Below are 26,508 nucleotides of genomic sequence, written 5' to 3' on the forward strand. Positions count from 1 at the left end.
GACATAAAGTAGTATTTTTTGACCAGCAGGGCTATTCCCAAAGAGCTATCATATCTCAGCGTGGTTTGCAGTGTCTCCTTGCAACTTTGAAGAACAAGTGGAGGACAAAATTAGAAGTTGCAGGACTAAAACTCTATCTACAGCGAGGGAACAAATCCAGCAAAGACCTGACACAGGATCTGAGAGATGCATCTGTGCCTTCAGTTGATCCAGCTGCTGTTCAGAAATCCTCTCAGTGGAAGTGGCTGTTGTTTTACAACATCACTGAAAAGGCGTGATTATTGGAAAGTTATTTTATTGTAAAAAAAAAAATGTCATACTCGTGTGATTCACAGTGGAGAAATTCATTAATAAAAAGATGAGACAAAATATTTCAGTTTTCTTTAAATTATTAAGCCACTATGCTGTATGTCAACTGAACAGAATATTAATGGGCACGCAGTAGGAAAGTAAAACAAACTCGATCAACCACAGACTGTAAACCCGATAAATATAAAATTTGGGAGTGTTTTGTGTTGTTTTTCAGTGTTTCGGCAGAATCTTCTCCTCATCCTCATCCAGGAACTCATCTATAAACTCGACCACCTCCCCCTGCAGACACAAACACGAAAAAACAATGACACAGAGACAACTCAGGAGGGGCTGTTTTGTTTCAAAGCGAGGTTTTTTCCACTAAGTGGATTACCATTAATCCTCACACTCGCAGTTTTATCTGTGATTTCTCATATTCTGCATTACTGAAGAGATTACAGTCAGTAACTGAATAGTATTTACCACATACAGCATGTAATCCTGGCTTATGGGTTGGCCTGATGGCCACACTTCTTGTGCTTGCAGTAAAATAACTTAAAGAAAAATGATGCAACACTGCCACCTCACGGCTGTCTGTGATATTGCAGTCTAATAAACACTGGACACATTGTACTGAAGGTCATCATGTGACCAGCATGAGGAATCCAGGGTTTTCCCAGTTACACAAGCTCACAGATGCAAACAGTGCAGTCCAAACTGTGATTTAATGGGAATTATGTATTTCTATTTTTATGCATAGACTGCATCTTATGTTCACTTCACTTGACCTAAGATAACCTCCCGCCTGGAAAGATCCTTTGATACAAACCACGCACCTCATCGTCGCTGGCCAGACGCTGTTTGGAGAACTCCAACATCTGAAGCTGCATGGTGGTCTGATTGTAGTACCGGACTGCCTCCTGCAGGACAACAGTCAAAGAAATGATGAGTGTCAGAGAGACCCAAAGACTCAAAAGCGGGGAAGAAACCAATAAGTCCTCTTTAGGATGTGTGTGTTTCTGTGACAAAGCAATAAACATTTTATAGAAACAGTTATACTTTTTTTTAAAATTACTGGCATATCAAAAATACATTCAGATGGCCACCTGCCCTCAGCTTAGATCTGTCAGAGGGTTCTTCCTGTTAAAAGATTGTTTTTCTTTCCTACTGTTGCCGAGCGCTTATTCAAAAGGGTTCATTTAATTGTTGGGGTTTCTTTGTATTATTGTAGGGTCTTTATCTTACAATCTAAATCACATTTAGGGGACAGTTGTTGTGATTTGGTGCTATATAAATTCAGTTGAATTAAGTTAAACTTTGTTCAATAAAATTTTACTTACAAAACCTTCTGCTTTCTTGGATGGGCTGTTAGAGAAATTACCTGCACAAAAGGTAAATGCTACAAAATACACCAACACCACAATCATGACTGAGAGGTCAGCTGTGGTGAAGCCCAGCAGACAGCTGCTAACTACAGCCACCTCTGTTGGCCACAACCGTAATAATGCAGAAGCATTTTATTTCCCAGGCTGTAAACATGCTTTTTAACAAGGTAGTCCATGGCGCTGATCTCACTTTTAGAGCCAATCTCAAGTGGCTGCCGGAGGAACTGCAGTTTTTGGCACTGATGCATTTTTATATCTGTTTTTAACAATAAACCTGCATATGGCAAATGGCTTACTATATGAACTTAATTAACATTAAACGCTTGAAACAGGGTGGAAACTTCCAGGATTCACTCATGGGCACCTGTGAAAATCAATAACAACACAGATACCCTGCAGTGCACAGACTTGTGCCCTGCTAGGCTTCATATTTGCCGAACAGATCTTTTCAACAACTTTTAGGTAAAAAGGCTAATAAACATGCTTCCAAAAATGTGAAATAAGTCCTTCAGGGACTTGTCATCATCATCATAACAAAAACATAAATAAATAAAACAAGCTTTTTAAATAAATCCACAATATGCTCTCCCAGGCTGAGATGCATCAATCAGGTGTGTGCATATTCTGTGTAATTAATTCTGAACATCACTCACTGATCTGGGGAGGAAATCCTCATCTATCAGCCCCCACTTGCTTTTGTGGAACTTGTAATACTCCACGTTGTTCTTCATGACTTCATCATTGGGGTCAAACAGCAAGTAGCTGGTTGCACACGGCACTGCGTTCTTCAAGTCATTCACTGAAAGCAAAGTCACAGTCAAACGCCAGCAAACGAACCTCAGAAATTCAAAAGAGAAATACTTCTCTGCTCAAAGCTGCCAGCTGAGTACTACTCACGCTTGTAGTAGGCGAACTGCAAGTAGTGGTACATGGTGGCCACAAACTTCTCAACAACATAACCGCCGACAACAGGTGTCAGGTCGCTCTCACACCCAGCCTTCCTCTCCAGCACTTCCATGTAGTGGTCTAAACAGAAAATAAGTTTAGGCCTTCAATAAACAGTCATGACTGCACATGAGATGGACATGAGCTGACCAGCTATCGAGGGGTAGAAGTCTTTAAAATCTCTGATGTCCCTCGGTCCCTCAGACGCAGCCAGACACTCGTCGTAGACCTTGAAGAAGTCCCTCAGTGCCAGCTCCATGTCTGACACCGAGGTACGGAAGTTTTCGCCATTGTACGCCCTCACGGCACGTATAAATAAGGTCTGGGATACCACAAGAAAAAAGGATTTGAAAACACAATCCAGAGTGTTAATGCAAACTTTGATGAAGGACTCAGTATTAATCATTTTCAACACTATGATTATCTTCTGTCTGAAATCTTTGACGAGTAATGGTTGCAGACTCTCTTTTTCCACCTTCCCACGCTTGTATTTTACATAACAACACTAATAAATATCAAGACATATGAAATTTTGTAGCGTAAAGTAAAGTGGATGTAGCCACTGAGGCCATGCCAAGGATGCCTTAAAGTCCTCAGACCAAAACTGGCAAGTTCATATTCCCAGATATGCCCGTTTGACCTGCACGATCACAGGCTGCTTCCACGTCAGGGCACCCACAGAGCCAATAACAGAGTGGGCTGCATGCCACATGGGAGTGACACCTCTTGTGGATAAAAGCCTCGAGAAATCAGAAAGGATCAAAATGAAAGCGTGCCTCACTGTGTTTAAAGCATGTATCTGTGCCTACCTCGTAGGATTTGGTCTCCAGGTCTTTCAGGTGCTCCTCGGCTCCAGGCAGACTCTTGTAGTAGGCCATGTTTCTCTGCATCATCTCATCATCCGGGTGTTTCAGGAGGAAGGTGTGGGCAGCAGACACCGCCTTGGCCAGGTTGTCAGACTAGAACACAAAAACACACATTAAAATGATTTGTTTTTGTGCTGGTCAGTAAAGAAACCACACGAAGCCTATGGTACTAACCTGAAATGAAATGAGTGTCACATGCAGCAGTAGATTTACTTGTAAGAGTGATGTCATTTATCAGTTATCAGCTGATGTTTGTCTTCACTTATTAATCTGTTTAAATCACCAAAACTGACCACAACTTATATTGTTGGCAGTGTGCTGACCCCTGTTGTTTCCTCATCACTGACATCTGCTTCTACTTCAACTGTATATAAAGCACTATAATTATAATTATAAATATAACTGCATACAATAAAGTTGAATTGAATTGATATATAGTAACTATATATTTATTACACTGATTCCAACATCTTTGATATAAAGATGATGTGTAATTAATGTCTGTGTCACGGTGTAGTCCTGTAACTTGTATATGTAAACATACCTCGTCAGTAAAGCTGATTCTGATTCCTCACACACATCTCCACTCTCATGCACACCTTACTTCACGCTCCGTTACTGCTGCATATTTTTAATTATTTTAGATTAATAGATTACTTTGCGAAACTGGTGCAAAACAGTGTGTCTTCCCCCTTTTCTGGCATTGCCCTAGGAGCTTAGTTGTGGCAACTGGGAGTTCAATATGATGTGATTACATTAGTTTCTATTAAAATGAAACTTTTCGGTGACCCCTTGGGCCATGTGGAGGAAATCACCAGCATACAATAACTACATTGACTAACACTTCCACATGGGATCATCTGCGTTTGTCATGTTTCTCAGCTTCCTGAACTATTCATAGATTTGCTTTAACAGTCGACTTTCTGTGACCATGCTGTGCGTGTAAAATTGACGATTCTAAGATATCCTTTCCTTAAAAATGGACCATAAACCACAAGAGTTTAGTTCTTACAGCAGACCTCCAATTGTGCATCCGTGGCACGTAGATGACGTCAAAACGCACGTCGGGGAAAAATCACGACCATAGTTAAATAAACCATTATCACTGGGTAAAGAAAGTTTGAGACTCCAATCTCATTTAGGGGACCCCTTCGAGGCCCCCTCCTTATTAGTTCTGCTTACTTTGAAGTAGGCATATTGAAGGTATTTGTACGGCTCCCTCCTCTCAAATTCATCTATAGTGTCCCGGCTGGGCATGGTCTGCCTGAAAGCGGGTAAGCCCTGTTTGCAGCGCTTCAGGCACTGCGCTCTTTTCATAACGTTTCCAAACGCCTGCAGCTCTGGAAACTCCGCAAACCTCTGCTCGTCCTCCAGCCTCACGGAGCTGCAGTTAAGGTTGCAGAAGGCCTCGCTGTCCCGCAGCAGCCGGTAGAGTCGCAGAGACACCTCCATGTACTCCACCGTCTCCTTCCACTTCTCCCCGGTGTACTGATCCAGTGCATATTTGTAAGCGGACTCCAGAGGCATGAGCTCATGCCTGGGGAAACTCCTGAAGCTGTATTTCTCATACTGGGAGTTCACCACGGAGACGAAAAATGCGACTAATAAGGCAGAAAAAAGCTGGGAAGCAGTGGAGGTAGCCATTTTTGAGGCTGGAAAGAGCTGGAAGGGTAGGCTGTTGAGCGTGGGTCTATAGGCCCGCCTCAAGTTCCACCACGTATCCAGACAAAACCTCCCCTCCCACGGGCACGGGGCAGGCAAAATCGCTCCGTCCAGTGGGAGCTACTGGAGGTGCTCCTCCCATTAAATTACAAAAGTAAAACTTTACAGTTGTTCGGATTTTCACATTACAACTGAAAAGCCGGGCTGAAAATCTACATTTCATAACTTTTATTAGGGAAAGCATGAATTCAAAAAGAGTGTATTTTACCCGAAGGATTTGAGTATTTACCGTCTGCTTTACTTTTTTACAATATTTTTTTTCACATTTAAAGCTTGAACCTCTTTCTTGCCTAATTGAACCCCCGGTGAGATTGTCCCCCCTCCACCTCTTCTCCTCCCACTGCCACGTAGAAACATTCCTGCTCTGTCTGCCTCCCCTCCAAAAACCTGAACACCACCAACATAACTCTATCTGTGCGTAAAGTCAGCAGCAATCGTTATGCGTGCTGCTTATTCTTACGCTTTGACTATAAATCAGAGGCGTAGCCAGATATGCAGATATTGTGTTTTTTTTTTATGGATCCAGGTGGATGTCTCCGCATCTGTTTGGAGACCCCAATGTTTCCACGTTGACACATAACTCGGGCAGCACTGCGCAAGAGCAAAGCGCGGTGCCCCAACTATCCCATTCAATTGCAAAGGGCGTTAAGTCAGCTGGAGCGAAACACGGAAGTAATACGTCACTGTGTCAAAATAAGAGTCTAATTTTCTAATCTAATATTGTGTGTTTTTTGCTTGTGTGGCACAGAGATATTGGACCACACGTTTCAACATCTTGTATTTGGGTTTTATTAACAATGCGTCACATTTAGACGAATAGTCAAAGTTTTACTTGTAATATTCAAACCGGATGTAGTGCGGCTTTTTCTCTGGCTTGACACGTGATCAGTCCTATGCTGGAACCAGAGGCAGGACTTGTGTCCAAATCGGAGAAGAGGAAATCAAAGCACCGGGGGACAGGGAGTCAGCGGGCACACAGGCAGGCCGTACCCACAGTTACCTCCATCGTCTCAAATCGTTCTCCTCGGTCAAAATGATCAAGTGCGCGCAAGGGGTGTTGTATCTCTCGGTTCTGGTGACGTTCGCCGCCTGCAACGCTCCTCCGGTACCGTTAGACGACATCCTCATAGAGAAAACCTCCGTGCCAGAGCAGTGTGTGCGCGCGGTCAAAGTGGGAGATTTTGTCAGGTATCACTACATCGGCACGTTTCCAGACGGCAACAAGTTCGACTCCAGGTGAGTGTCTCACATCTGCATTATTTCCCTCTCACTTTAGCACCTTTGCGTTTAGAAGACCGGCTGCACGGTCCGAGCAGCGTGCGCGATGCGTAAAAGTGCGCGTTTAGTGGTTCGCCCCTGTGAGCCACGCAGGCAACCAGACAGCCTGAGCTCTGGTGCTTAATCTCAGGGTCCAAAACGGTTTTTGTGTCGTCTGGAAAACACGGTAACAGGGATTACACAGGACCCCGAGCTGAGAGATAATTTAGTTTCAGTTTTATTTGTCATATGCAAGTTAGCACAGGGTCAGTTAAACTAGTTTTTGTTTTATGCAGAGGCTTCTTCCACGACCTTTAAAGTCCCCCGAACTCCACTTTGCAAACCACTGACAGTAAAAATGTCTTGCACAGTGGTCAGCTGGGCAGACACCCAAAGCCCCACATACACTGTCACATTTGATTTACTGCACAATGGATTACAGCATAAACTATGATGGACTCTGCAGATTAAGATAACACCGTGGCCCAGTTTTAGTGAGAAATAGACTTACATTTTTGCACAAGAGTCTTTATGTTAAATCTTTAGAAATAAAAGGCTGTTAAGATGTTGAAATATGAAAAAGAAAGGCAGTCACTTTAAAAACCTGAAGTCATTGCCTCAAAGGAAATGTGATTAAAGCCAGGGAATAAAACGATTCATGTTACACAGCAACATCCTCATAGATAATTCCCTGACAGTCTGTTTTTGTGCATGTTTTAGTTATGACCGTGGCAGCACGTACAATGTCTTTGTTGGCAAGAAGCAGTTGATTGAAGGGATGGACAAAGCTCTCGTGGGAATGTGTGTCAACGAGAGAAGACTGGTGAAGATCCCACCTCAACTCGCCTACGGAAAACAAGGCTACGGTGCGTATGTCTGAATGTGTGCCAAACTCATATCAGCACATTGCTGTCCTATATGACTGATTGTTTGGAATGAGAACAAAACTTCTGTGCCCAAACTCTGGGACGTTAGGGCACAGACTGGTGTTTATCCCTCTGTAGTTACTATAAATATATCTCTGGCAAAGCTAATCATAACAAAGAGAGATCTTGGTGGGATATTTGCAGGAGCACAAGGCGGAGAAGTTACAGTCTTTGATGAATGCTCTGACTTTTGTTCTGTTGAAGTCAGTGGAAGCAAAGAGGAAGTGGGCTGCTCCTAAGCATCCATGTTGAATGATGTCAGAGGGGCATCAAAGACCAGGAAGCAGACCAGAGGAAGCCGCTGTGGATTTTCAGCTGTTAATGTTTCTGCATCAGCTGCAAGCAGATACACTGTCACGTCATTAGTGTGTGTGTGGAAATGAAAAAAACCTGGGCCGTTGTTCAGAAATCAGTGTGTTTGTGTGAGAAAATGCATATATTGTGGGAGTCACAGGATGTGAAGCTATGTTTACAAGAAGAGAGAGGTGTGTATATTTGAGAAAGAGCATGAAATATTTCTATCCCATTATCTAATGGGAAAGAGAGAGAAAGAGCGGGCATGTGTAGACATGTAAAGGCTGAGGCTGTGTCCTCTACCGCCGCCTGTTTTACAGGGATCAAACAAGGAAAAAGAAAACAGAGCGCTGAGATAGACGGAGCACTCTGAAGTGGTAGAGGGAAAATTTTGCCAGAAGAGACTGCCAACTCATCAGTAGTAAAATCACAATGGCTACCACACACTCAGGCCCTCCATCTCCTCCTCCCGTCCCCTTACCTTCGCTTTCTTCACTTTACATCCATATCTTCTGTCTGCTCACAAAGCTTCTGTGAAACAGTAGAAGAATATTTGAAGAAGCCTATTTCTGCTACTGAAAAACAAAACAAAACACATTTTTGCCATTCATCTCTCAAAATCTCAACTTACTAACTCAAACTCATGAAAAAATGACTTGAAATATTGAGCTATTACGTCAAAACTTTTAGATAATAACACGAAATTTTGAGTTATGGGTGACAAAAACTAGATTTTTGTTTCCGGCTTCCACAGAGAAGTGAAGCAGAGACTCCAGAGAAACAGTTTATACCTGCAGTTTATAACGTGCAGAGAACAATCACATTTACACACATACAGTGGGGCAAAAAAGTATTTAGTCAGCCACCGATTGTGCAAGTTCCCCCACCTAAAATGATGACAGAGGTCAGTAATTTGCACCAGAGGTACACTTCAACTGTGAGAGACAGAATGTGAAAAAAAAAAATCCATGAATCCACATGGTAGGATTTGTAAAGAATTTATTCGTAAATCAGGGTGGAAAATAAGTATTTGGTCAATAACAAAAATACAACTCAATACTTTGTAACATAACCTTTGTTGGCAATAACAGAGGTCAAACGTTTACTATAGGTCTTTACCAGGTTTGCACACACAGTAGCTGGTATTTTGGCCCATTCCTCCATGCAGATCTTCTCGAGAGCAGTGATGTTTTGGGGCTGTCGCCGAGCAACACGGACTTTCAACTCCCGCCACAGATTTTCTATGGGGTTGAGGTCTGGAGACTGGCTAGGCCACTCCAGGACTTTCAAATGCTTCTTACGGAGCCACTCCTTTGTTGCCCGGGCGGTGTGTTTTGGATCATTGTCATGTTGGAAGACCCAGCCTCGTTTCATCTTCAAAGTTCTCACTGATGGAAGGAGGTTTTGGCTCAAAATCTCACGATACATGGCCCCATTCATTCTGTCCTTAACACGGATCAGTCGTCCTGTCCCCTTGGCAGAAAAACAGCCCCATAGCATGATGTTTCCACCCCCATGCTTCACAGTAGGTATGGTGTTCTTGGGATGCAACTCAGTATTCTTCTTCCTCCAAACACGACGAGTTGAGTTTATACCAAAAAGTTCTACTTTGGTTTCATCTGACCACATGACATTCTCCCAATCCTCTGCTGTATCATCCATGTGCTCTCTGGCAAACTTCAGACGGGCCTGGACATGCACTGGCTTCAGCAGCGGAACACGTCTGGCACTGCGGGATTTGATTCCCTGCCGTTGTAGTGTGTTACTGATGGTGACCTTTGTTACTTTGGTCCCAGCTCTCTGCAGGTCATTCACCAGGTCCCCCCGTGTGGTTCTGGGATCTTTGCTCACCGTTCTCATGATCATTTTGACCCCACGGGATGAGATCTTGCGTGGAGCCCCAGATCGAGGGAGATTATCAGTGGTCTTGTATGTCTTCCATTTTCTGATGATTGCTCCCACAGTTGATTTTTTCACACCAAGCTGCTTGCCTATTGTAGATTCACTCTTCCCAGTCTGGTGCAGGTCTACAATACTTTTCCTGGTGTCCTTCGAAAGCTCTTTGGTCTTGGCCATGGCGGAGTTTGGAGTCTGACTGTTTGAGGCTGTGGACAGGTGTCTTTTATACAGATGATGAGTTCAAACAGGTGCCATTCATACAGGTAACGAGTGGGGGACAGAAAAGCTTCTTACAGAAGACGTTACAGGTCTGTGAGAGCCAGAGATTTTCCTTGTTTGAGGTGACCAAATACTTATTTTCCACCCTAATTTACGAATAAATTCTTTACAAATCCTACCATGTGGATTCATGGATTTTTTTTCACATTCTGTCTCTCACAGTTGAAGTGTACCTCTGGTGCAAATTACTGACCTCTGTCATCATTTTAAGTGGGGGAACTTGCACAATCGGTGGCTGACTAAATACTTTTTTGCCCCACTGTATTATATACACTCACCAGTCAATTTATTAGGTACACCTTGCTAGTACTAGGTTGGACCATCTTGTGGCGCCAGAGCTGCCTAAATGTTTTGAGGCATAAATTCAACCATGTGCTGGAAACTTAAACTGGAAACTTAAAACTGAACAATATCAGGATTTCCTGTAAAAGCTCATCAGAAAAACCAGAATCGATTATTTATTTAATCCAGATATCCCACTGCAGAGTTTAAGAATCACCTGCCGTCCTCTCCTCCACAGGTGACATCATCCCTCCTGACTCCATCCTCCACTTTGACGTCCTGCTCCTCGATGTGTGGAACCCCGAGGATGGCGTCCAGACAAACACTTACCACACGCCCTCCGTCTGCTCCAGAAAGGTGGAAGTGTCTGACTACATCCGCTACCACTATAACGGCACGCTGCTGGACGGGACCCTCTTTGATTCCAGGTTTGTCTCGTACAAGCTGTCATTCATGCATCAATCCACCTGCACACTTACAGCCTGTTTTCGCCACTCTCTGCTGCAGTCACACCCGCATGAGGACCTATGACACTTACGTCGGGATCGGCTGGCTGATCGCCGGTATGGATCAGGGTCTTCTGGGAATGTGTGTTGGAGAGAGGCGCATCATCACTATGCCCCCATCACTTGGATATGGAGAGAATGGAGATGGTGAGTTTTGATGTGATTAGTTCCTTAAAGTCTTCTGTCAGACTGACGACCTGTCTATGGCGTACCCCGTCTCCTGCTCTACGACAGCTGGGATAAGAAGTCAAGAAAACAGACGGATGGATTTCCAGTTTCTTCAAGTTTTACTACAAACACTAGAATTTAGGTGAAAAGAAGCAGCTGCACTAATACCATCCAATATGTATCCTGTTAATCACACTAGGCTGAGTTTAGATAGATCTACAATAAACAAAACATTTTAAGTAAACGTGCCACACAATGACCTTATAGTATGAGAGAGTGCAGAGGCGGCAAAAGTACAGATATTAGGTACTTAAGTAGAAGTACTAGGGTTTAGAAGTACTCTGATCAAAGTTAAAGTACTGATTTAACTTCTTTACTCAAGTAAAAGTAAAAAAGTACAGGCTCAGAAATGTACTCAAAGTAATTATGTAAAAAGTTATTTTTTTAGACGACTTTTCTGCACCTTGTGGAACCTTGTGGTATATTAATATAATAAAATATTAATTTAACAAAATGACATTATAAAATGGGAACAGAAATTGTATATGTTTAGTTAGTCTGACAAACTTTGTGGATATAAATGTTAGATATGAAAAGAGCTGACCTTTAAAAAAACATTACTCCCTTTGTCCTCCCTCCTCTTCTGTAGGGCTAGCTAGATGCTGAAGTACCACGAAAAACTTACCAGTAAACTTGTGAACAGTCACACTTGTTCAAAACAAACAAACAAAAACAAACAAAAAACCAACTTTAACCCACTGGTGGTATAAATTATGCATAAATTATATCGTTTTGCCTCTTTCATCCCTGTATGTGCAATAACCCCGGCGAATGATACACCATTAGGATTAGTTTTCGTGTATTACTGTTTAGGCTCATATCGAATTAACACTTTGAAGGCCCGCTGTGATGTAAAATAACAATAACTCCCCTCAAATGTCTTTAACTAAAGGTAATGAGCCTGTTTTGAAAATCTAAGTATACACAAATATATTTGTGTGAAAACGTATGGAGTAAAAGTACAAAGCAGCCAGAAAAATAACTTCGTAACTAAAGTACAGATACCTGAAAAATTCAACTTAAGTACAGTAACTGAGCATTTGTATTTATACTTTCTACCGCTTTACAAGAGTGATAAAAAGAAAGAAAAGTTGACAGTAAAAGTAAGACTGACACTGTTTAAAGGTAGTGGAAATTGCATTAATAAATAAAACACTATAAACTGAAGAAAAAGAGCTGCATGCAGGTAAAATAAGTTAAGTAATAGGAAGTTTATCCTTCATCCATTGCGCAGCACGGTTATGTGACTACCTGCTGGAGGAAATTAAGATGGAATGATTCACAACACCTTTGTGTATGTGAGTTATTAACAAGTTCAACTGAAACTGGTTGTGTTTAAGGGTAAGAAAACCCGCTTACTCACACTCTATCATTAACAAGCACAAACATTATTACTAAGAAGGCTCCCGTGCTCTCATCTTCACATCACATTATCGTGATCTGATTTGCTGAAAGTTTGGGAATAGCAACCTGAGCCCAGAAAAATAAAGAGTTTAGCTTCTTCGTCATCTTCTTCTCTCCTCAGGCAGTGACATCCCAGGACAGGCTTCCCTGGTGTTTGATGTTGTCCTCTTGGACCTCCACAATCCCAGAGACGGGATCACAGTGACTAACCAAGTGGCGCCCGAGTCCTGCACGAGGAAGAGCGTTTCTGGAGACTTTATGCGTTACCACTACAACGGCAGCCTTCTGGATGGGACATTTTTCGATTCTAGGTATGTATTCATCATAGAGGGAAACTTGTTCTCGTGGTTCCTAAATAAAAACGGTTTATTGCCCGCTGTTTCTCAAGTAGCCTCACGGTGGCAGCATTTCTCTGGAGACACAAAGAGGAATCGAAACTTAAACTTCAAGTAGAAACTTCCTGCACATCTGTGTCACATAATAGTGTAACTGTTTTAAGTTTAAAATCTCTCTTCTTGTGGTGTTTCTTGTGGATTTGAAAAAGCCTGATTTAGAGCGGCATTGCTTGTATGCTAAATTTAGAACCACAAAGGACACAAATAAGAGATACAGTCAGAAACTAATTTGAAAAATCAAAACAAAACGCAAGAAAGGTGTAGTTTAGTTTTCTGAAGAAAGCTGTCATATGTAATAAGATAAGATTTCATCATTTATCATCATCATTTCATCTATCAGGTCAAGTACATGCGCCCAACAGCTTGTTGAATCTGTGCCACAAAGAAATAACACGAAATGTACCACGAAATATTGCCAGTGAATGCAAGAAAAAAGGAAAAAAGAAACACATTTGCACTCATAGCTGATTTGCACTGTGTGCATTTCTTTGGTATCTGCGTCATATGATGCAGAGTTATTCAAGGTAAACAAACAAATGCACAAACAAATGCACGCTGTTGGTTGCAGCTTACGCCCAGTGGTTTTGAGGGTAAGATCGTTTCCTGCTGTTGAATGCATCATCACCAAATGAGCTGACGTTGGATTTTAACGTCTGGGTAGTCTCACAGCTAAGTGTCTTTATCCTTATTCCACACAGCTGGCAGCTAGCACACTGTGTCCATCACAATAAAGCCAGTAAATCTGGTATTGTTCATTTAACCTCAGTCTAAGGTAATGCACATAAACATTCAGCAGCTTCAGAGAGAGGCTCTGCAGTTCTTGGAGGTTTTGCAGATGTTGAAGGAGAACATTCCCTTTAGGAGCTTCTTTCAAAACAAGGGAGAGTTGATTTTAGATGCAGCAGCATTTTTTTAGCTTGTTTAGTATTTATTTGTGTGTAGGAATTACATTTACACCCTAAATGCAGGAAACCAATAAGCGGGTAATGAGTCACTCCTGAATTCAGTCATCCAAATCGTGAGTTAATAAGGACTGTAACATCTGCCTAGACTCAACCCAAGACTGTTTATTTTCAGCATAACCATATTTGCATATACAGTGTGCTGAAATATCGTCTCCCCCTTAGGTCTCCTTGAATCAAAAATATATTTTAAAAAATTAAAATCTGCAAAACTCAAAAACTACGAGTTTTAATTAAATCAAATCACATTTATTTCTTTAGCACATTTAAAAGACCAGTGTACATCATAGAGCTTCACAATAGTACCGCAATGTGGGGAGAAACAAGGGACAAATTGAACAATTACAATAAGATGGTATGGAGTGCAAGCCGGAAGAAAGTCAAACTAATTTGCTTCAAAGGCTAAATTACACAGGTAAGTTTTTAGGCACGATTTAACCCCTTAGCAGTCCTATTAGTCCCCTAAACCATCCAATGTCCCGTGGGCGGTACGTCCGACTGCTAACAGTTTAAACAATTGAATAGATTCAGATGTATGGACATCAACTGGGAGATTATTCCAGAGTCTAGGAGCGGCAACAGCAAAGGCACGGTCACCTCTGGCTTTTCAACGAGACCTTGGTTGCACTAAGAGCAGTTGGCTAGAAGATCTTAGTGCTCTCTTGGGGTTATACAGGTCAAGGAGATCAGTTAAATAACTAGGTGCTGTTAAATACTCCAATTCTTTGATCTTTGGGCTGAAGGAAGAACAACACTGAGTGTTTAATGCTCAATCAACAATCTCTTTATTCCATACAACACTTTCCACAGGAGGGTGTCTTGAAGTGTGTGACAGTTACACATAGCTTCTTCCCCTCCCCCCTCCAGGGTCATGAAGCCTAAACCCTCACATTCTTTCTATCTTACGGCGCCTAAGTGACGGCCTTGGCTTCCTGTTTTATCTCTTCCTGATGAGATGGGGCAGAAAACCTCTACCCAGTATGCTGTGTTCTCTTTGTAATCAGAAAATGAAGGTCATGATTCTACACAAACAGCATTTCTTAGAACTCAGCAGTGTAATGCATCATAAAACAGTCTAATAAATCTAATGTTTTCTCACCTTCTGGTAGATCTGGAGTGTAATGCAACCTAAAACAATATGATGATTTCACAATCTTTAATCAAAGGCATAATGTGGCCTATATAGCGGTATAATGAGCTGCTTTTATGCACTTTCTGGTTCCGTTTTGAAGACATCACCGTATTCAAAACGCATCAATCATGATTCCTCCTCAATGGCTAATCGTAAACATAAAACAAAAATAATCTTTCCAAAACAACCTCCTATGTCTGCTGCAAATGTCAAGGCAACCCGATAACCACAATAATAGAGTATAAAAAACTTTTTATACACAGAATTTAACACCGTAACCTGACGTGTGTAGATTCGTAGTCATCCCGGTCATGGTAGTCTCAGGAGCTTAGGGCACCCGACTGTCTGCCACCTACAATACTGGTGCCTCAATCTCCACTCACATCTTGCATCTCAATGAGTCACAGGATGGTGCAAGGCAAGGCCTCACAATGGTTTCACACAAAACCTCTCCTGTTATTGACCCATGCCGTTTTCACACCTTGACTCATGATTAATGGCTCAACAACTCCTTTAAGGGACAACCCCCGCTAGGGTTTAAATACCTGGGACTCTCTACCGGTTTGTTTTGCAAATGAAGAAGTTTCTCGGATGAGAGGTGAAACTTCTTCAAGAAACTTAAAGAAGTCCAGTGGCTTTCTTTCCAAGCTTCTTAGACTATAACCAGTACAAAATGTAAACATGGATAGCAGGGATTAAAGAGGAACTGTGATAATAACGCGTCATATTTCTAAAGACAATCACAAAACATGTCAGATCAAGTGTTATCTGTTATCTGTCTTATCCGTTAGAGAGAGAAGTGTGCATTGTTGCCCGTGTGTGTACAAGTCTGAACTAAGAGAGCAAAACTTACAAAATTTGGGTGACACTGGTGTGATCCGACAGCAGACTGGGTAGAGGGCATATCACAAAGGAGGAAATTAAGTCCCTGGTTTGATTATCTGCTAGATAGATGTTTTTTGTGTGTGTTTATCTCTTTGTTCATTACCCTGTGTCTATAAAGGAAAACTGACATTTGCAATGTGTTACGGTGTTTTTACCTCCTCCATATCGGCGTGCATCTGAAACTCAAGCTTAAGCTATGACTAACTTTATTATATGAGGGGTGTTTTTACCTTCAAAATTATTTTCCTAATATTTTCTTTTCCTCAGCTACTCTCGTAATCGTACCTACGACACATACGTGGGTCGAGGCTACGTGATCGCCGGCATGGATGAAGGCCTGATCGGAGTCTGCATTGGGGAGAGACGCACCATCACCATCCCCCCGCATCTCGGTTACGGAGAGGAGGGCACAGGTGCGTATGTGTAATGCTCAGATTCATTGGCTCAGTGAGAGAAAGATCATAAGAGTCATGAGCGATGAGATCAGAAGTGCTTGTTGTGCCATTTATCATGCGTTCTTCTTGTGGTAGAGAAAACAGAAGGTCTGCTGTAGCGACGAGACATAAACGTTCGTTTTTGAGAACGTCTTTGTACAAATGTGCACGCTTTCCACTCAAGATTCAATAAATTAAAAAGAAATTCTGGATTCTTGTTTTGACTGAAATCACAGGTAGATTCAACTCATTTTTTCCCCTTTCCACATCTCTCTCTCTCTCTCTCAGGCACAAAGATCCCAGGCTCAGCAGTGCTGGTGTTCGACGTCCACATCATCGACTTCCACAACCCCTCGGATAACACTGAGATCACCGCCACTTTCAAGCCAGACGAGTGTGACAGGCAAACTAAGAAGGGAGACTTTGTTAAATACCACTACAATGCCTCTCTGATGGACGGCACATCCATCGACTCCACGTAAGTAAAGCTCTGTTGGACTCTTCTGGGAGAGCAAAAAAAAAAAAGGTAACAGAGAAACTGAGACTTATTAGTGCAGAGTTGGGATTGAGCTAAATGGAGGCGTCAGCGTAAAGGTGGGAGTTAAAATTTAATACCAAGGCCACCTTCTTCCAGACCACCTGCAGGAGCGAAAGAATGGGGGGTTGAGAGCTTAGTGGGGGGAGGGACGACACACAGTGAACCATGTCTGAGGCCAGCTGAAATCCCCCGCTGGAACAAGGTTTTGGGGCAGAGGGAGTGCTTCGGATTTTGGCCAATTTACTCTACATCCTGATATATTAGAGAACCGGTTAATAATTCTTAAGAGATCAGGTAAAGAGTGTTATAGCTGTGAAATCAGGACCAGAGCATCATCAACATTCAGATAATTTTAAAAATTTGATTTAAAAACTTTAAGCAGTGATCACAGAGTCTCTCAAGTTTTACTTGCAGCAAGAAGTCAGAGGGTACAGATTAAGACTAAAACTTACAGCTCACGGATGCCATTATAGCTGGAGTCACATCCTAAGTTACACAATTAGCCTTTCAAAATTGTGGAATTTTCCATACATGTGCCATCATGCCGAGGCATACAATCTTATCTTTATTAGCTCCGACTCAGCCCCGTTTCAGTAAAACATAAAAAGGGCCATTAGAGGAGAGCAGAACTCACTGAAAACAATTTATTGAAATTCTACAAAAGTGCAGAATCAGTGAATAAAAAGCGGAGGCATCCACCAGATGTCAACCAATAAGCACGTAGATCCACCACAACAGAACCAAGCTTCCCTGAGTCCTCACTTAAACACAGAGACGAGTCATTCTCTGATTTTTTCGTCACCATCCTGACCAAAAACATGTGTTATATGCACAAAAGCCTCATAATGTAGCTATAATATGTAGCCTACAAGATTATTCATGGTAAACATGACTCTGTAACAGTTTCCCCAATGTCCAGCTTGCTGGTCTGGAGCAAAGCCACAAAGCCACAGCAAGATCAGACCATGTAAAGCTCAAGAGCTACATCTCAGACTCAGTTAGCATGGTAAATAAGAGTACAGTTAGCTGTCAGGAGAAAGCCTCTTCTTTCTAAAGAGGTTCGCAAAGTTGCATCAGAGCAAACGACAGGACTTCAGGAGAAGATTTTGTTTGGACAGATGAAACCAAAGCAGAGATGTGTGATGATTTGTGCTTTTTTGCATAGAAACAGCTTCAGGCAGACTGAAGAGGGTGTGTGTCAGATTTCAGCCTTCAAACAGACCTTTTAGCAAGTTTCCTCTTACAGATGTGCATTCAAGTGCGCATAGGTGGTGGTGAAAGCGCCACTTTGTTCACGTTATGCATTTGAAAAAGAAAACTGTCGCTCTACATGTGAATTTCCTTTTTTCCCCCTTTTTATTCCTCACAGCCACTTTAAACTCCTGGTTTAGTGTCCAGCTATCACAAAGATAACATAAGTAGGATCTCTTGAATGGTGAGCTCTTTGTCTGATAATTTGCAAAAGTCTTCTTAATGCTGTGGATTCAAACCCACACCGTGATCCTCTGGCTTGCTGAAATTAAGGAAATACACATTATGTTTACAAGTTGAAACTTTTACTTATTCTTAAACAAGAATAAATAAGAAAAACAGATCTCATGTGTGTACACAGAAATGATGGACATGCTTCCTTTAGCACGGCGACTAATATGCAGCTGTTTTATATGTTCATCTGTTTCAGGTATAATTATGGGAAGACATACAACATAGTCCTGGGAGCAAACCAGGTGGTCCCGGGGATGGAGGATGGACTCATGGACATGTGTGTGGGAGAGAGAAGACACCTTGTTATTCCTCCTCATCTGGGCTATGGGGAGAGGGGAGTCAGTGAGTCACGCACACACGCCCGCACACTCACACTCAGAATGTGTGTGTTTCATTTTAAACTAAATGTGTGTTTCATTTCATTTAAAATGAAACACACATTTTTACTGCGTGCACCTTTCTAGTGGTGCAACACATGAAAGGTTTCTTTCAGTTTCCAGTCATAAAATAAAATTATTGTAAGTATTTACTTAGTTTTGCTGTCTAGCCTGGTCAGGGATGAAAATCCACTTATCAGCAGATTTGGGAAATGCACTGAACCCCTATAGCTCCTCCTGTGGGTGGTGGGCGACACACGAGGGTCTTTCTGGTACTGCCGGGCCTGCCCAGATAAGCAGGAGGAGAGTAGGAGAGAGGATGGATGGATTTAACATGAGAGTAGCATCAGTTCTCCTCATTTAACTAAAAGGATAACCATATTTCCACATTTGTCAAATAGTTCATTGAGCACACAATGACTGTAAACTCCATTTTATAATTTTATAACTTGAGGTTAAAGCACCCAGTGAGCAGTAGAGATAGTTCTCTCTTTTCAGCTGATGTCTGGAACGAGTCACAGTGATTTATTGAGCTTTTATTTGTGCGTCCAGCTGGTGAGGTTCCAGGCAGTGCCGTGCTGGTGTTTGACATCGAGCTGGTTGACATGGAGGAAGGACTTCCCGAAGGCTACATGTTCATCTGGAACGACGAGGTGTCTCCAGACCTCTTCTCTGAGATGGACAAAAACACCGACAAAGAGGTGGAGCCCTCTGAGGTATGTCAAGTTGCTCTTATCAAGATTTTCTCTTAACCATCACCATTAATTTACCATCCCCTTTTTGTTTGCACAGTTCACTGACTACATCATGCAGCAGGTGACCGAGGGTAAAGGTCGCCTGGCTCCTGGCTTTGATCCTTACCGCATCATTGACAACATGTTCTCCAACCAGGACCGCAACGGTGACGGAAAGATCACAGAGGCAGAGTTCAAACTTAAAGCCGATGAGGCTGCTGCCCACGACGAGCTATGACGTGCTTTATAGCGCGAGGGTATAAGGCAAAGGGTCAGATAGTTGGGGAAATGGGGACTGATAGTAAATTTGTGGGTGGTAGAGTAGCTGCAGATGGGTTTGTATGTTTAAAGTGTGGAGGGGGAAATGGGCTGACAGAGATTTTGTGGACTTAGATGATAGAGTTAAAGGATGTCTCGTCCATGAAGTGCCAATTGAGTCTGAGAAGAAATAACGAGTATGTAGGATTTAGAAAAAAATCATGTAATTTGAGGACTACGATGGAAATGAATGAATTTTTTAACCTCCTTTCTCATCAAAGGGTATAAAAGCACTCCTGTGTGAGAGAACAAACAAGTGCCTAGTTCCACTTCATCTAGATTAAAAACTCTTTTGACTTTACAGACTTTTATTTTCTTATTTTCTACTCAGTTTGTCCAAACTGTCTTGACAGGAGCACCGAGTTATTCGTAATTAACTGTGATACACTGTGATGGAAGAAAGGTTCTTACTCAGAGCTGCCGCTGTTTTTAAAAGTGAAAAATAATAGGGTTTTATTTCCTTTATTTACATTCAACACCTCCCACTGTTTCACTTTTAAATGTCAGCCCACCTTCTGTGTTTTCAGCCGTTAAAATCATTCAGTCACCCTCCAGCTGTCAGGTCTGAAACCTCCATTCCTTCACTCGTTTTTGGTCTACTGTTTATTCCTTCGCTTGTTTCGGTCTTCTCTGGATGTCTGGCGCGGTTTAGGAATTTGTGTGCAAGTGTGTGCGTGTGTGTGTGCAAGAGTGAGACAGAGCTATGCAAATAGAGGTTTTTTTTCTATTACTTTTACATTCAGGAGAACACTAAGGCTTGATGTCGCCTGTATCAGCTGAAGATTTCATTCAATTAAATGACCTGGCCTAAATATAATGCTCGCATTGTGTCTTCATTATCAGGTTGATGCCTACATGAGTGTGAGAACTGAGCTCCCTACAGCTTTAACAAATATAAACAAATATCTTTATTTACCCATGCGCATGGGGAGTTGTGCACAGTGCAAAGCATCCTGCAGATCTGGGGGGCGCTCCTTCAACCTGTTACATTTTTACTCTAAGTCACACAATGCATTTAGGACACCTTTGACCTAACCCTGATCATTGAATGCATACACACTATCCCATTGCCATTGATATATGCAGTTGTCTTGTCTCCTATATCTTGCCTCCACATTCCTCCTGCTATTCTCAGAAATGAAAAATGTGTTTGCTCCTTTAATTTCCTCCTCCTTGTTTCTTAAGGTCAGGGCAGAGAGCAGTCACCCTGTAGTGGACTCATACCTGGTGTCTCCTTTCACTACTTTATCTACCCCCACAGTTTCACATGATGCATAGTTTCACATGAATTTCCCCCTGCTCTTTTTCTGCTGCATTTCTGCAAACAGAGGCCTCTTTTTTTTGATCCTGCAAGCCCTATTTGTTATCCACAAGCCCTTGGCAAATCTCAGAAAATTATTTTTCCACAACATCACCTTTTGGCTGGATCTGTCAGGACATGCACTGCTCTAAATGTACTTTTTACCCAGTATATGTGAAGGGAAAGCTTTTTATTATAGTCAGAAGAAGATTAGGTGGTCTAATTCCATACTCATCATTAAACATGATTATAGAGGAAAGGTTGATTAGCACTTGTTGTCAGGGGTTTGCAGAGATTAAGTGTTAGGACAATTCTCTTACCAAGTGAGAGGACACCGCAAGAGTGAGATTAAAGATCTATACGGCAAACATAGTCCAAACAGACTCAAGATATCTTAGTCACAGTGGAAAAACAAATATCACCCCCATAGGTGAAAAAACCCTGAACCATTTAAACTGCTGTGAGCAGCCTGAGTAGCACTTTCATTTCCTCTGCAGATGCAGGGGAAATGCATCTAGGCTGATTTAAGAAATCACTGAACCGTTCAACCCTGTCAGCTTTTTTCTTTTTAAGAAGTTAACTTTACTGCCATTGACATAAAGGTTGTTCAGACTGTAATCAGGACAGGCAGCCTACTTTATGTTATGGGAAATTAGGAAAACACACAACCTTCTAGTCGATAAACTCAGTGAAAATCTTCGGTATTACACAACGATATGCCGGATAACTGCTTAGTGCTCTGTGCATCCGCTCCTGAAAGTGAGAGAGTCTAGGTCTTGGCCAGGACTGCAAGGTTAGATACATTTGCATGTTTAAAACTCTGAAATGCAGGTGCAAGTATCTCGTTACAATACACAAAATCTGTTTGTCTGCAAACTCATCCTACATGATCTGGAACTTAGCAACCAAATGTGGTGCACAGGTACATCTTAGGCCCTTGAAGAGTCTTATCATCACATTGCCAAGTAATCAACTACCAAATGAACTAAAATGACCCATTTTTAGCAGTTATGCACTTGTGCAATCTTATACAAGCATCAAATTTTAATTTTGGGACATTAACATTTAATTTATATTCACAAAGTATCCATATACAATGATACATATACATTATGGCCTAACGATCCACTAAGATGACCTTTATATGGGGTTATTAAAGTAGGACATTGGCGTGGGCGTACACTTGTGCGGTATAAATCAAGAGACCTAACAGGTAGGTTTTAGGCATAACTCATCATTAAAAGCTTTTCCTGTGACGCTAGTGTTTCTAAGACACTGATTATTGTCACACATGATATTTTACCAATTTTTGTGATTTTTTCCCCCCCACATAGTACAAATACCATTAAGGGCTGTTTAGCAGTGGAGTCTGACCCAGCTACACTTGGAGAGGTAGGGCAGAGCGATTCAGGCACCTGTTGTATAACAACCTGATAAATTGCTTCCAGTTCTCGCCCAAGGGAAACATTTAAACTTGACATTAAACATTAAGATAAAAGCATAAGTAAGAAACATAAAGCAATCATTTGAGAACATCTGTAAAACTGTGACACTGGTTCACCTTAAAGCCCTTTTTAACTCCTAGATTCAAACCAAGGCGTGCCTTCAGAGTGTTTTGCGTCACCAAAACTAGCACTTGTGCAGGTCCTGGAACTAACAGGTGAGACGAAAGAGCGTTCAGTTTAACTGAACTTGAAATAAATGCAGAATGAAAAGGTGCTGCAAACAACATAATAAGAGCAACTGAGCCATGCTCTCTGACCCATGAGTTTGATACAGAAACAGCATTTCAGAGGAAAACAAATCTGTTCAGGCCATCATATGTTATTCTGTCCTTAGACACCGAGTAATGCACCAACAGCCTGCTGTTTGCAGAGCGTTGAACTGTAGGATTTCTGCATATTTTCTGCTTGGACACTTTGACATGTGTTGCTTATATAGCTGAACATATATCAACCTCAATGCATCACCTTAATAGCATAAAGTTATCAAAACTGATCTGACACACTGTGATTAAAAAACAAAAAACAAAAAAAACCAACAAAAACAAAGGAAAGGTGGTTCAGTGGTTCTGGTGCTGAAGACCGAATTTACACTCGAAGATGGATTTTCAAATTGTTGCTACTAATGTCAAAAATTCACAAATTGCCAGCCTCAAATTACATAAATACAGTTTCAATAAATTAAAAAAAAAAAAAAACATGGACAAAATAAAGCAATAGACAAAATGTGCCCTCAGGTTGTCAGGCCACAAAAAAACTCTAATCTAACCGACTCAGTCATACAGCACAGATCCTAAACAAGGAGGAGGAAGTGAGTTATACTGTATCTACTAACAGTGCGCTATGATTTATACAGTTCACTTCAGTAATAACCAAGAGCAAATTAGTGGCTAGAGCAGGGGTCAGCAACCTTTAACACCCAAAGAGCCATTTGGACCCAGTTTCTACAAAAAAAGAAAACACTTGGAGCCGCAAAAATACTTTTTGACATCTAAAATGAAGATAACACCGTGTATATTGTTTTGTTTTATAAACAACTATAGCGTGTTGCTTATGAAATCTATGAAGTGCTTTGTGTAATGAATAAATTTTCAATTCTTAAAAAATAATAACAAAAGATAAAGACAGCTCTCTCTGCTGTTGTTTGTATGTGTCCTCATGTTTCTTAGGCAAGCATTCAAGCAACACCTTGTAGAGCCACTCAAACTCAAACTTTATTATTTACTTCCTGTCGCAGAACCCCCTTTCACAATAAAACAGGTTATACTCAAACAGATTGCACCACATCGGGCTGTGAGCTGGAAAGCTACAGCTGCCTGTGGGTGTGAAAAGTGGTCAATAAAGACATGCTGAAGAGCATGTTCATGTAAACATCGTCGGGTCTGCAGTGATATGTTTACAATGGGACTTCTGCTCCTGAACCTCTGCACACAGCATCTGTACGAAGTCACTTTCATCTTTACGCAGAACTGTAAGCTGTCGTCTGTGAGGCGTGAGCAGTGTTTGTTTGTAACATAGTTCATGATGGAGAAGAAATGCTCACCTATGTGGATCCGAAGATCGACGGAATTAGGCATGCTGGTAGGCCGCTCTCGTCAGAAGTAAATCTGCCTAGGCATCATTAAATGTTGTACTGTCTTCAGTGTCATGACTGTGTGCAGGCAGGCAGGGAAATGGACCCAAAATGCAGGACCCACGGAGGTGAGGGTGAACTCAAAATAAACAGCTTTATTGACAGTTTTTTGTCAGATTGTACAGGACACTAACTAAACTGGGAAAACATAAACTAACGGACAGGCAAACAGGTTAACAGAACACACAGCAAAGTTCGATGGTACAACGCGACAACGAGCAGGGGAAGACGCTCACACTAAATACAAGAGGTGAACAGGACTAAGAGGAAACAGCTGGGAGACACGGCTGGTGCTGATTACACTGACGAGACAGGGAGAGCACAAACGCAACACACTGACAAAAGACACAGATCAAAATAAAACAGGAAATGCACAGACTGGACTCACATGGGCAGACACAAAACAGAGGGAGTGCAACACCAAACCTCTAAGAACAAAAAGGTGTAAACCCCAAGCACACAATCAGCATAAACAACAACAAAGGATCATAATGACAATAACAGAATAATAATAATAAAAATAAACACAAAACGCTGGGTAAATAAATGCACGTTGTTTTGGCGGATATACCAGCTTCCACGAGTGTGACTGTTATTTTGAGCGATGAAAAATAATAAAATATAACTTTATTTTTATATTTCAAGATCACAATCTTCTAATCTTCTTTGGGTCTTTGGGTCACAAACTAGAAAAAGTTGCATTTCCTGTGAAAATGCAGTGTGAATTCCTTGTAGTGGAAGTAAAACTATGTGCTGAAAGGAGGTGAAGAAAGTAAAAAATTCTGTCAAAAACAGGTGAAGAAGCAGAAATTTTTGCTGTCAACAAGTGAAAAACTGAAAATTCTGCTGAAAAGGGGTAAAGAAGCTGAAATTTGTACTGAAGAGAGGTGGAAAAAGATTAATCTTCTGCTGAAAAGAGGTGAAGAAGCTGAATGTACAAACTGCTCCACTGTTAAAACCTAAAAATCCTTGTGTAACAGCTGCCCTGTTTGAGGTGTTAAAATCTCCCAATTCTTTTAATCTTTGGGCTGAAGGAAGGACAATACTCGGTGTGTAAATGCTCAATCACCAATCATTTATTTCCATACAATTCAACACTTATGAGCACAAGCCATCATGATGGGGAGACATGCATGAAGAGGGTCACAGCAAGTCTCAAAATGGTGACGGGTTACTCAGCTTCTTATAACCTCTAGTGGCCCCCACCTAGTCGTAAAAGCCTAAACATTCACATTCTTTCTCTGTTACGGCGCCTAAGTTATGACCTCGGCTCCCTGTCTTTCTGCTCTCTGTAAAGGTGGGGGTATGGAATGTGGTCTGTCTCTTCTATAATCGGCACAAGGTCCTCTGCACAGAACATTCTCTTCATGATTTAGCAGTCTGAAATGTCAAGAAACAGTGTAACACAGTGTAACACAGCAGATCAAGGGCACAGGGTAATGCACACCTGTCTAACAAATCCAAAAATGGTCACATTCTTTTAACCCAAAAATATAATGGAAACTAAGCTACATACACAGCACACAATCTAGACTAAAGGATATTATATGACCTACAACAGTTAACATAATTCAACTACTTTAACTACAGATATAAGATAACATATGATAACAGAATAATCTCACAGAGGTGACGAACCGTAGAAGAACACCAAAGCAAACATTAACAGCCACCAGATCCCGAGCCGTCCATGTTTGCACCCCTCTGCCACATGCTTAATATGAGCTTGTGTGTGTTTTTTCTTTTTTCCAGCACACTGCACCATTCAGACATTGATCTAACATGCTGACATAAACTGATAAATAAACAGACATTTTAATTTGAGTCGCTACATGTTCCATACAGAGAGGTCTCTCGCTGTGTGCGCACTGCTGAGAAAAAGAAAGCTCAGTCCAGTTCATTTCTTCTCTGTTCCATGAATGTGTCACTATTATTGAGGAGCCAAAATACGTGGGGCTTGACATCCATCCACTGTGCCAATTACACACTGGTTCTGATAACATCTCATCTCATCTGATCTCCCTCCCTCATCACAAACAAATAAATAAACAATCCTTGAAGCAATGATCCCAAGCACAACAGGAATAAAACTTGCTTTTTTGTTAGTTAGATTTAAGTAAATTACATGCCTCTAACGTTAGTAAATCATGTTAGCCCAGTTTAGTTATTCTTTTCATAAAAGGGAAAGTTCCACAAATACACATGCTATAAAAAATAGCTGCTGTGGGAGATGTCAAAGGTCACTATAGCGTGGGATAGATGTAGGGTTGCCAACCGTCCCTTAAAAAACGGAATCGTCCCGTATTTCGAAACAAAAGCACACGTCCCGTATTGAGCTAATAAGGGACGCACTTTGTCCCGTAATACAGTGAGAATCAAAAGTAGTCTATAACTTTTAATGGAATTAACGCTTTGTTGGAAAACATAATTCCCAGCCCCTCTCCTGCTTTGTGACCAATGAGCTGACAGCTGTGGACAAGAGATATTTTATTTTGTATTCTTATGGTAACAGATATAATCAGAACTATC

At 41.5% G+C, this 26,508-nt stretch overlaps 2 protein-coding genes across 2 annotated transcripts; one reads left to right on the forward strand and one right to left on the reverse strand.

The window, feature by feature from the left end:
- Nucleotides 1-278: 278 nt before the first annotated feature.
- Nucleotides 279-5,219, reverse strand: LOC102311394 (cartilage associated protein). Its single transcript, XM_005933010.2, has 7 exons — nt 4,670-5,219; nt 3,431-3,580; nt 2,772-2,943; nt 2,574-2,702; nt 2,330-2,475; nt 1,128-1,211; nt 279-591 (listed from the first exon to the last, which is right to left on the reverse strand). The coding sequence occupies exons 1-7, from the start codon at nt 5,129-5,131 to the stop codon at nt 523-525; spliced, it is 1,212 nt and encodes a 403-aa protein (XP_005933072.1). The 5' UTR covers nt 5,132-5,219; the 3' UTR covers nt 279-522.
- Nucleotides 5,220-6,093: 874 nt separating this feature from the next.
- Nucleotides 6,094-20,356, forward strand: fkbp9 (FKBP prolyl isomerase 9). Its single transcript, XM_005933011.2, has 10 exons — nt 6,094-6,445; nt 7,187-7,332; nt 10,385-10,574; nt 10,654-10,799; nt 12,406-12,595; nt 15,926-16,071; nt 16,381-16,570; nt 18,312-18,457; nt 19,045-19,208; nt 19,285-20,356. Exons 1-10 carry the CDS (start codon nt 6,243-6,245, stop codon nt 19,462-19,464), a joined length of 1,701 nt encoding a protein of 566 aa, XP_005933073.1. The 5' UTR covers nt 6,094-6,242; the 3' UTR covers nt 19,465-20,356.
- Nucleotides 20,357-26,508: the final 6,152 nt, after the last annotated feature.

This window comes from Haplochromis burtoni, unplaced genomic scaffold (assembly GCF_018398535.1).
Source record: "Haplochromis burtoni strain Fernald_Lab_line unplaced genomic scaffold, NCSU_Asbu1 Contig_163, whole genome shotgun sequence".
Taxonomy (NCBI): Eukaryota; Metazoa; Chordata; class Actinopteri; order Cichliformes; family Cichlidae; genus Haplochromis; species Haplochromis burtoni.

What these genes read in the sequence shown, in the direction of transcription:
- LOC102311394 (XM_005933010.2), bottom strand. Translation starts at nt 5,131, where the DNA reads ATGGCTACCTCCACTGCTTCCCAGCTTTTTTCTGCCTTATTAGTCGCA. An exon ending in TTCAATATGCCTACTTCAAA is followed by an intron (nt 3,581 to 4,669) that starts GTAAGCAGAACT and finishes TTTGTGTTCTAG; the next exon opens with TCTGACAACCTGGCCAAGGC. An exon ending in AGGATTTCCTCCCCAGATCA is followed by an intron (nt 1,212 to 2,329) that starts GTGAGTGATGTT and finishes GTTGTCCTGCAG; the next exon opens with GAGGCAGTCCGGTACTACAA.
- fkbp9 (XM_005933011.2), top strand. Translation starts at nt 6,243, where the DNA reads ATGATCAAGTGCGCGCAAGGGGTGTTGTATCTCTCGGTTCTGGTGACG. An exon ending in GGGACCCTCTTTGATTCCAG is followed by an intron (nt 10,575 to 10,653) that starts GTTTGTCTCGTA and finishes TCTCTGCTGCAG; the next exon opens with TCACACCCGCATGAGGACCT. An exon ending in TTACGGAGAGGAGGGCACAG is followed by an intron (nt 16,072 to 16,380) that starts GTGCGTATGTGT and finishes TCTCTCTCTCAG; the next exon opens with GCACAAAGATCCCAGGCTCA.